The 15028-nt window shown below is 34.2% G+C and overlaps 1 protein-coding gene across 4 annotated transcripts in view; it reads left to right on the forward strand.

Annotated features, from left to right (window-relative positions):
• LOC117110412 (hyalin-like) overlaps window positions 1-15028 on the forward strand; it is a 20232-nt gene that overhangs the window by 2574 nt on the left and 2630 nt on the right. For 2 of the 4 annotated variants that reach the window (XM_033253111.1, XM_033253112.1), the window contains exons 2-23: window positions 1769-2110; window positions 3435-3731; window positions 4325-4615; window positions 4709-4996; window positions 5318-5608; window positions 5704-5991; window positions 6244-6534; window positions 6626-6913; window positions 7082-7372; window positions 7877-8167; window positions 9020-9298; window positions 9421-9711; window positions 9876-10163; window positions 10261-10551; window positions 11129-11416; window positions 11510-11806; window positions 11961-12263; window positions 12490-12780; window positions 13192-13311; window positions 13655-13692; window positions 14146-14289; window positions 14481-14820. In XM_033253111.1, coding sequence (XP_033109002.1) covers window positions 1769-2110; window positions 3435-3731; window positions 4325-4615; window positions 4709-4996; window positions 5318-5608; window positions 5704-5991; window positions 6244-6534; window positions 6626-6913; window positions 7082-7372; window positions 7877-8167; window positions 9020-9298; window positions 9421-9711; window positions 9876-10163; window positions 10261-10551; window positions 11129-11416; window positions 11510-11806; window positions 11961-12263; window positions 12490-12780; window positions 13192-13311; window positions 13655-13692; window positions 14146-14289; window positions 14481-14820 — 5928 coding nt within the window. Of the gene's footprint in view, window positions 1-121; window positions 429-1768; window positions 2111-3434; window positions 3732-4324; window positions 4616-4708; window positions 4997-5317; window positions 5609-5703; window positions 5992-6243; window positions 6535-6625; window positions 6914-7081; window positions 7373-7876; window positions 8168-9019; window positions 9299-9420; window positions 9712-9875; window positions 10164-10260; window positions 10552-11128; window positions 11417-11509; window positions 11807-11960; window positions 12264-12489; window positions 12781-13191; window positions 13312-13654; window positions 13693-14145; window positions 14290-14480; window positions 14821-15028 lie in introns of those variants that run through there. The other 2 variants (XM_033253113.1, XM_033253114.1) reach the window with 2 other exon arrangements.

Consider the following 15028-nt stretch of genomic DNA (forward strand, 5'->3'; position numbering starts at 1 on the left):
GACTGTAAAAAAAAAAAAGGGGGGGGGGACTGCGACCTCTACGACGAGATTATCCTCCTCCCCCTCCGACTGACTGCTGCAAACTGACCGACCGCGTCACGGATCAGCGAGTAGACGATAAACAAATAAATGGAGGCTGCTCGTTTCGAAATGAAGGAGACTAGCCTAGGCCTAGCATTACTTCTTGATGAAGCCGATAGCAAAGCACCAAAAGACAAATTAAATATGTCTTATCAATATTCGACAAATATATTGCAAGACAATGGGTGCTGTTGAAATTAGGGAAATAAGCAAAGAAGAGCTAGGCCTAGGCCTAGACTAGACACACTCTTTTGATCGCCAGGCCTAGGTCTAGCCTAGCCTAGGCCTAGCTATTCGAGTAGCAGTAGGCCTAGGCCTAGTATGCCTCTAATATAACAGGCTAGGAAGTAAGTACTTTTTTAGGCCTCGTAGAATCTATGTATGAGGTATATAAAACAAATATTGACTGCTCTATATTCGGGGAATGGTGAAATCTATTGCCCCTCGGTGATGCGGAGACCTTCGCTTCGGCCCTAAGGAAGATAGGCTACGGTCTCCTCCACATCACCTCGGGGCAATAGGTTTCACCATTCCCCGAAAATAGAGCAGTCAATATTTGTATACTATTTGAGCACTGTTATTATTATTTATTCATTTGTTTATATTGTGTTCACGGTGCTACGCAGCAAACCTACTGTAGTTTGAATTTAGTATGATTTCCAAGCTGCGACCTATAAGCGTTTCTAGCTTCTCTATAGATCCACTAGGCCCATGTGTGAGCATTTCAGTCAGTTGTAATAGAGAAAGTGTCTGAAGGTTAAATCTGCACGTATTATAGGTCTCTGTGGTGGATATGGCGCTCACCATGACAGCGAGAGTTTGCAGTTTCGAATCCTGTCAGAGACACTTATTTATACCACTGAATAAAAGGACTTGAATAGCATAACCTAATGTCAATTGAAAATCATTTGCAATATATTCTTATTATTTTTATCTCAAAGTTTTTATTATGGTAATTTTAACATAAACTTTTTAAAATTCTATAACGGCCGTAATCCAGATAATTTACTTTTTAAACATGCCTTTGCAAGGACAAATGCGTTTAAATTTTATTTCTTTAATTATTTCCCTATGGTGTGTTACAGTCTTCCTGCTGATCTTCGCAAAGGACTAATTTTTAATCTTAACAATTTCATAACTAAACTCAAATCATTTTACCTCTGTAATGGATTTGTTTGTTGCATATTTTAATATAAATGATTAATGTTTTTACCGTTTTTTTTTTTGGTTTTGCTTAACAATTTTGTAACCTATTTTAGCAGTTTCAGTTATGTTACTTGATGTGTATTTATAGCTTTTTACTGTTTGAATACTTTTATATAATTGTTTCAACATTTTAAGCAGTTTTGTATTTTGTTTGTTGTTGAGTTAAGGAAAGCCCCTCGATGGCAAGTCTTCGTGAATTTGGGCAATCCTGTTTAACCCTAAACCAAGTTTAAGTTTATGCAGACAATTAATAATCTTTAAAAATAAGAAAATCAGATTCTGTGTCAAAAAAAGCAAATCTACATTCTGTATGAAAGTAAATCCTACAAATATAACGTAAGATAAACAACCACTTAGTAGTAATTTTTCGGTAAACTTTTCATTTAAAAGAAATTTAGTTGGAATAGCAGTTCTACGATGTGTAATGTAGAAAAAATGTAGAATGAAAGTTATCTAGCTCTAATGACTTTTTTTTAAACAGTTGATGCTACATGTAATGGAATAACAACACAAGTTTCAGTGTATACCGATGTAAGAGTGTCTTCCATTGGATACCCATCATCATATTATAATAACATGGACGTATCGTGTACCTTTCACCCATGCAGCCAATGCGGTCTACGTTTGGAATTCACTGACTTTCAGCTTGAATCTGGCTATGATTATTTACAAATCTATTATAGCGGCCAGGTTCAGGGATGGTATACTGGATATAATAGTCCTCCAGATTACGTAATGCCAGCAGGAAATACACTAGTTATCAGAATGACAACAGATTATTCGGTTGTCAGGAGGGGATTCCGAGCGATTATTACAGCTATCGGTAATGTAAAGTGTTTTATACTTTCATGCATAGTTAAACGTAAGATTTACTGTATGTTACGTTGCAGGCAGCAGGGTATCTGACCTTTGGGCCATTTACTTGTTAAATTGTTTAAATAGGAATCTAGGTGTTTATTATAAACCTATTTTAATTAACTGTTACTTATTCTTTTGAATATTTGCCTCACTATTTGCCTGTAGAACTATTGGGTGAGACATATTCATTCATTCTTTCATTTTTGGTTTATTAATAAAACATACAGTATCTAGCAGTAAAATCACTGAATTGCTTCAATTGACAATAACTGTTCAACATGAAATGCCATACTTATATAAATTGATATACAAAACTCACATAATTGACAAGAACAGGAGAACCATAATTGCAGCATATAAAATGAATCACATTATCAACATATCAATTTTAGAGATCATATGTACAAAATTGTCAATAATTAATTATAATATACAAAAAAGAAGTCCTTTGCATTGCTTGGGGAAACCCTTCACTTGACGAACAAACAACTCATTACAATACCACTCTTTTATTTTAATTCTTATATACATGACTTTAGTATTAAACTTTAATATACATGACTTTCCTATTAGGCTAGTATTTGACTGACCGGTAGTATATAAACCGGTAGAGCATAAGTAGCAATACCTGATGATGACGTGTGATACGTCAAAACATGTCGTTCATAAATATTGTTCATAAAAAAAAACCATTCTACCTTAAAAAAATTATTTAATTTGATACAAAATGAAATCACATTATTTTTAAATTAAAGATACTATATGTAAATTTAGAAAAATGATTACATAACAAAATTGGATTGCAAATTTTCAATAATTAATTAATACAAACAAAAAATGAAGTCAGCATACAGAATTACCATTATATCTTTAAAAACATATTTAATTTGATACAAAAGGAAATCACATTATTTTCAAATAAAATTGATAAGATACTATAGGCCTATATACAAATTTAGAAAAATGATTACATAAAAAAGTGGATTTCAAATTTTAAAAAATTAATCATACAAAAAAAAAAATAAATCAGTATGCAGAATTACCATTCTAACTTTTTTCAAAAGGAAACTTTTTTAATTTGATACAAAAGGAAATTACATTATTTTCTGATAAAATTTATAACATAGGCCTACTATATATACAAATTTAGAAAAATGGAATCTCATTATTAACTCATTAAATTTGTAGAATAATATATACATTTAAAAAGATATTTGATTTAATTAACAGTGCACGTCACGTTTATTTCATTACTGCCTTTTATTGTTATTACTACTTTTTGCTAACAGACGAAATTCGACCAAGCGCATCATGTCCCTCTACGGTAGATGGATTCACGAATCAGGGTGATTCTAACGGCGTCGTTACGTTCCGTATCTCAGCATCCGATAATTCTGGAATTGTTGACTTTGTAGCCAACTATACATCTGTAACCCCTGGTGGTGGAAGTGCAGAAACTATCAACACACTGCAGTATTCATCAAACGTTGTGGCCACTTGTCCCATTGGTAGTACTCATGTAATGTTTACCTTCAGGGACGCGCGGAACAATCAGGCATATTGCCATGTGAAAATCGTTATACAAGGTAAGTATAATAATATTAATAATAATAGTAATTATTATCATTATTACTTGATTAAAATAAATTATTTTGGAAAATGGAGAAATTCATGAGCTTACATTTTCCCGACGGGGTGGGGCAAGGTCCCCGACTTTTCTCCCCGAAAAAGTGGGCGTGGTCGGATGTCGCTTAAAATCTTTGAAAGTGGTCCAGGTAAAATGCTCCCAAAAATACGAAAATTTAGGGGTTTCAAAGGCATATTTAATTGATTTGAGAGTCTACTAATAAGGAAAAATACATAATGTTTTTTTCTTTTCAAGGGGAGGGGCCAAAATCATAAATTTTCTTTCCTCAGCCCCAAGCATGATGAGCCTAAGGTGGTCTAGACCCTCTATTTATGGAAGTCCCTTCCTGGCCCCCACCCCCTCTATTTCGAATTCCTGGATCCGCCACTGGTGGACAACCAATGGTAATGGGCTTGTGCAGCGTGTTCTTAACAGTCATGGAAGCAAGCAATATGGAGGATCTATTGTATTGGATGTTATAGTTCAGAATTTTAATGTGTAATTTATTGATGCTGTATGATATATTAATAACTTGTTTGATTTGTAATTTAGATAATGAAGATCCAATTATAGGCTGTGATGTGAATATTTTATCATGGAATTTAATTGAAACTATGGATGGCGTTGTCTACGTGTCCACTGACAATGGTAGTCCCAATGCGACAGTTTCATGGTCATTTCCAGTTGTTAGTGACAACAGTGGTGGAGCTGTGAATATTACATCACGTCCATACAGGTCTGGCGATATTCTACCATTGTCAGAACATCCAATTCCTATTGAGTTCATGGCTACTGATCCTTATGGAAACTCAAACACGTGTACATTACTTATTAAAGTTCGAGGTAAGTACCTATGATGGTATTTTGAGAGTAATGAAGATGTTTCGTTACCTATTAAAATTATTTTCAACATTATCTCAATTTTATTGATTGTAGATACCGAAGATCCCGTAATTTTTTGTCCAAGATCAGTTGAAGGTGCAACAGCCAGTGGACGCTCATCTGGTTCTATCCAATACAACGTCCTTGCCAGTGATAACGTCCAGATCTCTACCATATATTCTAACTTTTCAATGATATCACGAAATGTAAATATGCCATATCTTAATTTAGAAGTTTCTGAAGACTTTCCAATTGGTAGTACGACTGTGATGTACAATGTATCAGATAATGCAGATCCACTTGCAAACACAGCTGTCTGTTTTATCGAAATCAACATTGAAGGTTAGTCACGTTACATTTTGTACATCTTCAATTGGGAGCTAATACTTTATGATAATAATTATTTACCTAAAAAGTTACAGATTATTGTAGAAATTAATGCAAAGTAGAATTTTCTATTTTTTCTATTTCAACAATGTTTAAAGTGGGTGACCCTTTCCAGCATAGCTGATACGTAGGGGCCCATTTTGACAACTCAAAGACGATACAGAAAAAAGAGAAAATAAACGGTAATTTACATAAAAATCAAGAATTATCAGATTGATAATGCCATGTTTCTCAAATTGTTCTGTAACTAAGATTGTTTGCTTATCTTTATGTTAGATGAAGAAGATCCATTTATCAGCTGTAACATAAACATCACCTCAAGGAATTTGATTGAAATAACTCGTGACGTTTTCTACGTTTCTACCGACAACGGCAGTCCCAATGCAACGGTTTCGTGGTCACCTCCTCTTGCCACTGACAACAGTGGTGAAGTTGTTGAAGTGATATCACGTCCATACAGATCTGGTGACATTCTACCCATATCAGAAATTCCAATTTGCATTGAGTTCATAGCTACCGATTCTTCTGGAAATTTAAACATGTGTACAGTATTTATTAGAGTTCTAGGTAAGTAACGAAAACAGCCTGTACAGTAATACAGAAAATTTGTAGCTTCTAAATTTAGAAATTGTACCAACCTATTTACATTTTATTGATTGTAGATACCGAAGATCCTGTTATATATTGTCCAAGATCAATTGAAGGTACAACTGCCAGTGGAAGCTCATCTGGCTCTATCCAATACAACATCCTTGCCAGTGATAATGTCCAGATCTCTACCATATATTCTAACTTTTCAATGTTATCACGAGATGTAAATATGCCGTATCTTCATTTGGAAGTGTCTGAAGACTTTCCAATTGGTAGCACGACTGTAATGTACAGGGTATCAGATAATGCGGATCCACTTGCAAACACAGCTGTCTGTTTTATTGAAATCAAGATTGAAGGTAGTCGCGTTATATTTTATTTCATTTCATTTTTCATCTAGTTTTTATTTTCCAATTTTGAAAAGGAAAAGCAGAGTGGAAACAATTCATTGCATATTTAAAAATATAAAAAATATAAAAAATTGTTCTTTTTGATAACAATTATCAATAAAGCAACAGATTATTGTATAAATTATTGCAAAGTATATATAATTAAATGCCATGTTTCTAAAATTGTTCTGTAACTATTTTTTTTGCTCAATTTTACGTTAGATGAAGAAGTTCCTTTTATCAGCTGTAACATAAATATTACCTCAAGGAATTTAATTAAAAAAACTGGTGACGTTTTCTACATCTCTACCGACGACGGTAGTCCCAATGCAACGGTTTTCTGGTCATCTCCTTTTGTGATTGACAACAGTGGTGAAGGTATTGAAATGATATCACGTCCATACATATCTGGTGACATTCTGCCAATATCAGAAATTCCAATTCCAATTGAGTTTATAGCTACCGATCCTTCTGGAAACTCAAACACATGTACAACATTCATTAGTGTTCAAGGTAAGTAACGAAGATGGTTTTGGACAGAGATAATCCGTAGCTTGTAAACTATTAAAATGTATTGAACCTATTTCAATTTTATTGATTGTAGATACCGAAGATCCTGTTATAATTTGTCCAAGTACAATTGAAGGTGCAACAGCCAGTGGACGCTCATCTGGTACTATCCAATACAACGTCCTTGTCAGTGATAACGTCCAGATCTCTACCATATATTCTAACTTTTCAATAGTATCTCGAGATGTAAATATGTCATATCTTAATTTAGAAGTTTCTGAAGAATTTCCAATTGGCAGCACGACTGTGATGTACAGTGTATCAGATAACGCAGATCCACTTGCAAACACAGCTGTCTGTTTTATCGAAATCAAGATTAAAGGTATAGTCACATTACATTTTATACATTTTGAATTGGGAGCTAATTCTTTATGATAATTATGTATTGATAAACTAACAGATTGCTATAGGAATTAATATAAAGTGGAATTACATGTAGTGTTTCTCAAATTGTTTTGTACTAACATTTTTTTGCTAAATTTTACATTAGATGAAGAAGTTCCTTTTATCAGCTGTAACATAAATATTACCTCAAAGAATTTAATTGAAACAACTGGTGATGTTTTCTACATCTCTACCGACAACGGCAGTCCTAATGCAACGGTTTCCTGGTCATCTCCTTTTGTCAGTGACAACAGTGGTGAAGTTGTTGAAATGATATCACGTCCTTACATATCTGGTGACATTCTGCTAATATCAAAAATTCCAATTCCAATTGAGTTCATAGCTACCGATTTTTCTGGAAACTCAAACACATGTACAATATTCATTACAGTTCGAGGTACGTATCGATGAAAGTATTTGGACAGTGATTGGGATATTTTTCAGCTTGTAAATTAATATAAAGAAAATTTATTTGACTATTTTAACTCCATTGATTGTAGATACCGAAGATTCTATTATTGTTTGTCCAAGATCCATTGAAGGTTTGACAGACAATGGGCACTCTTCTGGTTCCATTCAATACAACATCCTTCCCGGTGATAACGTCCAGATCTCTAACGTTTATTCTAACTTTTCAATGTTATCACGAGATGTAAATATGTCATATCTCAATTTGGGAGTTTCTGAAGACACTTTAATTGGTAGTACGACTGTACTGTACAGTGTATCTGATAATGCAGATCCACTTGCAAACACGGCTGTCTGTTTTATCGAAATCACGATTGGAGGTTAATTGTGTTACTCTAGTGACTAATTATTGATAACTACTATTGATCAGTAACTTAGACAAGTAATGTTATTTTACTATGGATCTGATTATTTTACTTTAATCTTAATATAGATGAACAAGATCCTTTTATCAGCTGTAACTTAACTATTACGTCATGGAATGTTATTGAAAAAACTGGAGGCATTTTCTACATCTCTACTGACAGTGGTAGTCCTAATGCAACGGTTTCCTGGTCTTCTCCAATTGCCAGTGACAACAGTGATGAAGATGTTGAAGTGACATCATATCCATACGTATCAGGAGACATGCTGCCAATATCGGAAAGCCCAATTGATGTAGAGTTTATGGCAAAAGATTCTTCAGGAAATACAAATACATGCTCTGTACTCATCATGGTGCGAGGTAAGATGCTGCCAAATTTATAATTTTTATAGTTTCTTTTCTCTTCTGATTTTTATTTTTACACTTTACTCATCTAACAACACGTAAATCGCCAATTAAGCTACATTCACACCAAATGTGAATTTGTGCATCGGAAAGCCTACTGAACCGATCAGAGAATCGAATCGGTATGTGCGGTTCAAAATTCGGTTTGCGTCCGACGTGAATGCAGCTTACAGGATGGAAAGATAATTATAAACAAGACAAACATATATACAAGATGCTTAACATAAACTCGTTATGAGGCTTAGGGTCTGGAGTTATTTAATTGTCATCAGACAAATATCCGGCGCCGTGACAAGAATTTATTTGTGTATGTTGTATTGTTTTATTAAAAAATATTTATTAAACTTTGCTGTTCATTTAGTCAATAAACAATAGCACACAATAATTACAAGTGTTGATCATTCTAATCATCACCATTGTTATAATATATTGTTCTGAGTTGTTGTATTTAGTCTGCATCTCATGTAATGATGCTTAGAAATGAAATCTTTGTCAGCTCACATAATAATAATACTGTAATGTAATTTGATAAGGCACACGTACACATCTCAGAAAGCTGCATGCTTGCAGCGCCATATCATTTTTTATGTATTTTTTTTATAATAAACTCTGTTTGCAAAACAAGTGATCGTTCCATTCAACATCCAAACAACGGATGCAATATAAAAAGGTTACCCAAATTCTCTTTGCAATTATGTTAAAATACTCAATTGTGGATTCACTGTTCTAAGCATGGCATGGATAGATAACTCATTGTCCAAACTGTGTTATTTTATTTCGCATGCCAAATAATTATTACTGTTTTAGATACCGAATCTCCAGAAGTATTGTGTCCAAGAACAGTTAATGGGTCTACGGATGACGGGAAGTATTTTGGTGCCATTCAATACAACATTACTGCAAGTGACAACGTCCAGATCTCCTCAATTTATTCTAGCCATTCAACAATTCCAATTGATGTATATTCGCCGTTCACGTATCTCGAAGTCTATGACGATTTTCCAATCGGGGAGCGAAATGTGACATATATATTTTACGATGACGCCAACAACGTGGCTAATTGTTCCATCGTAGTATCTATTAATGGTAAGTTCAAACTGCCATTATGCCCAATAATATTATACTTTATATTTTATAGAAATAATGTTTTAGCCTGCGACTAACGTGTGAAAATATTTTGGGTTTATTGTTCATTGTATTACTTTTAGATGACGAAGTTCCATTTATCAGCTGTCAAATCAGTATTACGTCATGGAATTTAATTGAAACAACTGGTGGCATTTTCTATGTGTCCACTGACAGTGGTAGTCCCAATGCAACTCTGTCATGGACATCTCCAGTTACAAGTGACAACAGTGGTGGAGTTGTTAAAGTGACATCCAGTCCGTACAGATCTGGTGACATTCTACCATTATCAGAAAACCCATATCTCATCGAGTTCATGGCTACTGATCCTTCCGGAAATGCAAATGCCTGTTCAGTACTAATTATGGTACGAGGTAAGCTGTTGCTAAGTTTAAGCTTTTATGTCATTTACCTGTTTATTACAACTGTGCTAATCTTCCAGTTATGCACTTTTTGTTTTTGATCTATGATTTATTGATAATAATTTCATTTTCCGCATTTGAAAAAATTTTCAAATTATTATTGATCGTTGAAATAGATACAGAAGCTCCTGTAATTTGGTGTCCAACATCTATCGAAGGGTTCACTAGGAATGGACTTCCAACTGGTGTCATTCAATACAACATTACTGCAAGTGATAATGACCAGATCTCCGCTGTTTATTCCGACATATCTACCGTATCTCACGATGTGCAAGCGTCTTTTATTAACCTTGGGGTGTCTGATAGCTATTCTATTGGAAATACGACAGTAATTTATACGTTTCTCGACAGAGCAATTCCTCAACCTAACATTGGTACATGCTCTATTACAGTCACTGTTTATGGTATGTTATTTATGGTTCAGTAACACAGAACATCTTAAACTATGATAGGCCTAATATCCAGATAAAACTAAATCGTTGAATGTCACATGTTTTTCAGATATTGAAGATCCATCAATATCCTGCGATATCAATATAACTTCTGCGAACTTAGTAGAAGTAAAAGATGGCATTTTCTACGTCTCTACTGACATTGGTAGTACCAATGCAACAGTTTCCTGGTCATCTCCTATTGTCAGTGACAACAGTGACGCAAATATTCAAGTGATATCACGTCCATATATATCAGGTGATATACTGCCAATATCAGAAAGTCCAATTGTCATCGAGTTAATGGCAAAAGATCCTTTTGAAAATTCAAACACTTGTACAATTTTAATACAAGTTCTAGGTAAGGTTGCACCATGTGCGCCAGTTTAGAGATTTTCAATAATCGTATTTTTCAAAATAAGTTTTGTAGCAAATTAATATCGTAATAGGGACTTTTTGAAGCGAAACGTTACACATAGTAATGTGGATACATATCTCTGTCATTTCAAAAAGTTCAAATTTTCATTGAATGACTTAGGCTTATGACATTTTGTACATGCTGTATGGCTCATTCAAGCTTTGTGAACGTGACAACGTTTAACGGAAATTGCCAGATACTATAGCAGCATTGTACATGTTGAGAACATCACACGTTAAGTACTTCTAATGACATGCTATGTCAAACAAAGTGTTAAAACTTATTAGTCGTTTCGAAATATAAGAGTTGTGTGATGGTATGGCAACCTCTGCATTGTTCTTTAGCTTTTGCAGTTTGTTTTTCCTGCCATACAAAGATAGAGGGACGTAACCTTTTCGAAACATTATATTACATGAGCCATATTGTAGCTGCTGTAGATTTTGAGTACTTTGTGTATATAATATTGGACTACATACTGTATTATCTGATGTTTTCACATCGACTTCTTAATTTTTTTTAGATATTGAGGCTCCTGTCGCTTGGTGTCCTGCATATATTACAGGTGTTACAGACGAGGGACGCTCAACTGGTGTTATTCAATACAACATCACTGCAAGTGACAACGTCCAGATCTCTACCATTTACTCAAACTATTCCAACAAATCACTTGATGTGTCTTCCTCATTTGTTAATCTTGAACTTTCAGAAGTTTTTCCGATTGGAAGCACAATCGTTACGTACACGTTTGCAGATAGCAGAACTCCTCTAACTAACGCAACAACCTGTTCTATACAGATTGTAGTTGAAGGTAAGCTCCAATTGGGGTTTCAATTGTAATTGTAATAGTTTGCCACACCAGGTGGATATTCATTTTCGTATTTTATGCATCTTTTTCTCGTAGACAAGGAACCACCATTCATATCATGCTTGACAATCACGATCACATCGGGAAATCTGGTAGAATATGATAACTCTGGTATTATGTTCCTGCGAACTGATGTCAGGAGTTCAACTGCTGTTGTCACTTGGGTACTGCCAGTAGTGACAGATAACAGTAACGACTTGATTCACTTGACTTCCAGTCCATATGAATCTGGCGACTCCCTCCCAATATCGGATAGCCCTATAGTTATTACATTCAGTGCTGTTGATCAGTCGCAAAACAACAATAGCTGTTTTATAAGAATACAAATACAAGGTAAACTTACAATTTAAGTTAAATATTGATACATAAATATTAAAGAATGCAATAAAGAAAATCACTCACCATGCCATGCTAAAATTATTTATAATCGTCATGTATTGTTTTTAGTATAACTATTGATATATTTTTTTACTTTTCTATGCTTTAGATGAAGAGCCCCCTACTGTCCGATGCCCGATTTCTCTTATTGGTTTTACAGATCGCGGACAGCCATTTGGTACTTTGCAGTACAACGTCAGCGCCAGTGACAATGTTGGGTTATCTTACGTGCAGTGGCATAATGCGTTGAAAGCATCTGAAAACGATTCATGCGTATTGAATTTAACTTACGCAGAATTAGAAGTTATAGAAGAGTTCCCAATTGGCTTAACGTTAGTTACATATAAATTTGCTGATAATGCTAGCCCGATAAACAACATTGCAGTGTGTACTGTATGGATTACTATAGAAGGTGAGAGAGATGAATTAATGGAGGCCTAATTATCTCATTACTCATGGTCCCATGTACTTTAAGTCTGATGTAATTGTAATTCAGACGTACCAGATAAAATAGTTTTCTATATGGCGCTGTAATATGATGGTTGTCACGGGTAGGCACACTAGCCCGTTTTTCTATTTCTAATATTTTTGCTGTACGACTTGTAATATTATTATTTCTATCATGTTTGTGTCACCAGATATCGAAAAGCCAGCAATATCCTGCCCAACGACTTTGTTTTCACGTGGTTATGTCATACAGGAGTCCGGTGTGTTCAATATCTTAGCAAGAACTAGCTTTTCAAGTTCAGAAGTCACGTGGTCGTCTCCAATCGTAACCGATAACAGTGGCGGATTAATTAATGTGATTTCAAATCCCTATCAATCAGGTGACATGATTGATATATCTATCGATCCCATTACAATCACCTTCAAAGCAACCGATGATTCTGGTAACGTTGGAACCTGTACTATTCTAGTCCACGTTCAAGGTACATCAGTTAAAATAGATACCAATATTAACCATGATGGTGAACCTGCTATGCACATAGTTCTGAAACTTTTAAAACATTGAGAGTTGCAGTAAAAGGCTTACATATTAAATAGTTAATATACATAGTTATTATATATATTGTACATTTGGATACAGATACTGTACATATTAACAGCAAAAATACTGTTAAACATTACCAGTATTTTTGTTTATACATGTAGACAACAATGATTTGGGAAAGGATGGCCAGATCTCGAGAGAGATACAAAATTGATAAGCAAAAGCTATGTAATATTAACAGCTATAGAAGATATAGAACAAGATTTTGGAGTGAAGGAATACTAGCACACAATTTCTTAATCTTATTCATAGTTTCATAAAATAATAGTTTATTGTTTGCTATTTCAAGGCATTAATGGCTGTGAATGTGGTCCGTGCCTAAATGGTGGGGATTGCTTCTATAACAGATTGGCAAATGACGCCACATGCCATTGTCAGGAGGGGTGGAAAGGGGACTTCTGTCAGGATAGTAAGTACTCAAATTAAAATATCAAACAAATATTCATAATATCACATCAGCTGAGAAAAATATATTTGTCATGACTTCTAGATAATTAACAAATTTGAAACATAGACGGTGTCTCTCTCGATGACATTTCAAATGCTAAAGATGCCTACCATTCCATCACGTATTACTTTAATCCATGATTAATCTAACCGTCACTGAGCCCAATGTAAACGTGCGTATTCGTCGATTCATAGCGTCACCACTTGTAAATGAGCCATTTTTAATAACGCCAAAGTACAAAAATCATTTCTTTTTGTAACATGATCTCTATTGTAATGTATTTATGTATTACTTTGTTTGATAGAAATACCAAGGGCAACAATTATAGAAGGCTTGCAACAGGTAAGAATGTCATTTACATGCAAAATTAATTCATTGTGGGAATACTATGATGGGCATTGCATTGCGATTGTTCTTTACATGTTCTTATCAATTCAGAAAGACAAAATTCGATTACTGTACGTAGGTTATTAATGATATGAAACTTGAATCTTAAACTATATTTCATAGAAAGTCAAGTATAAAGATATCAAAATCGAGTATATATTCTCCATCGGCACAAAATTCACAAATCAGCAATTAGTATAAAGTTTTTCTGTGCACTATTTCTAATCAGTGCAAGAAGGAACCATTAGTACACGTGACGTTTTCGCATATAATATGCAATTGAAATGGCTTGGCATGTTAACATCTAATTCCGATGATATAAAGATCCGATTTTAAGCTGTAAAAATTCATAAACTGTTAACAACAGAGTAACGTTTAAGGTATGACATTTTTATCTTTTTAATAAAGAATATCACTTTAGATAACGTAAATGAACGTCTATCAAAGCTCGATGACATCACAAGAGCAAATGTAAACCTTACAAATACCGAGATGCTTGCTGTGTATGAGACATTACATGTTGTATCTACAATGGGTGTCACTACAAATTTGGTTTGTTATTTCTATTTTCATTAATTTAATTATTACTTTCATATTGTACTTTATATTGTTTGTTGTTATTATCATGCAAATTTTTGCAATGTTATTGTTTACACATGCGTGGTCTGTCAATTTGCTAATATAAAAATTAGTTTAATTCGTAGACTTTACGATTTGAAAATAATTCTCAATTATTCTGATAGACTTCTGAGCAGTTCTTTGGCGTCGTTGATAATCTTCTTGATATCATTGAAGAAAATAAGGATGTCTCCATGTCTGGTAATGAATCTATGCTTCTTATGATGGCCATTGAAGAACAGATTAAAACGACTGCTGGGTCTACATACAATTTCTATCGCAACAGCGAGTACATTAGTACAGCGACAGTAACATTAAATAAATCAAATTTGACTGATATCACGTGTGCAGTGACCAAGACCCGTGAGATTGTGTTGATTTCGGATTGCCTAAAAAATCGGTGCATGGATAACGAATCAATAAAGGAATCAATTACTCTACCTCTACAAACGACGAACAAAATTAGTAAATAATTTTATAATTGTTTTTATTCATTATTCGTTAAAATTTAAAGCTCGCTAAATATCTAAAGCTGATTGACCACAATAAACACTTGAAAGTAGACATAGATACCAGCGATAGCCTTTTGTATAGATACTCCCATGTGATACATAATTATGTTATAGATATTATGTTATACCATATAAGTGCAGGGCGTAGGCTGGTTCCAGGC

This window comes from Anneissia japonica, unplaced genomic scaffold (genome assembly GCF_011630105.1).
Source record: "Anneissia japonica isolate Jap-2015-1 unplaced genomic scaffold, ASM1163010v1 scaffold285021_len193445_cov190, whole genome shotgun sequence".
NCBI classification, from domain to species: domain Eukaryota; kingdom Metazoa; phylum Echinodermata; class Crinoidea; order Comatulida; family Comatulidae; genus Anneissia; species Anneissia japonica.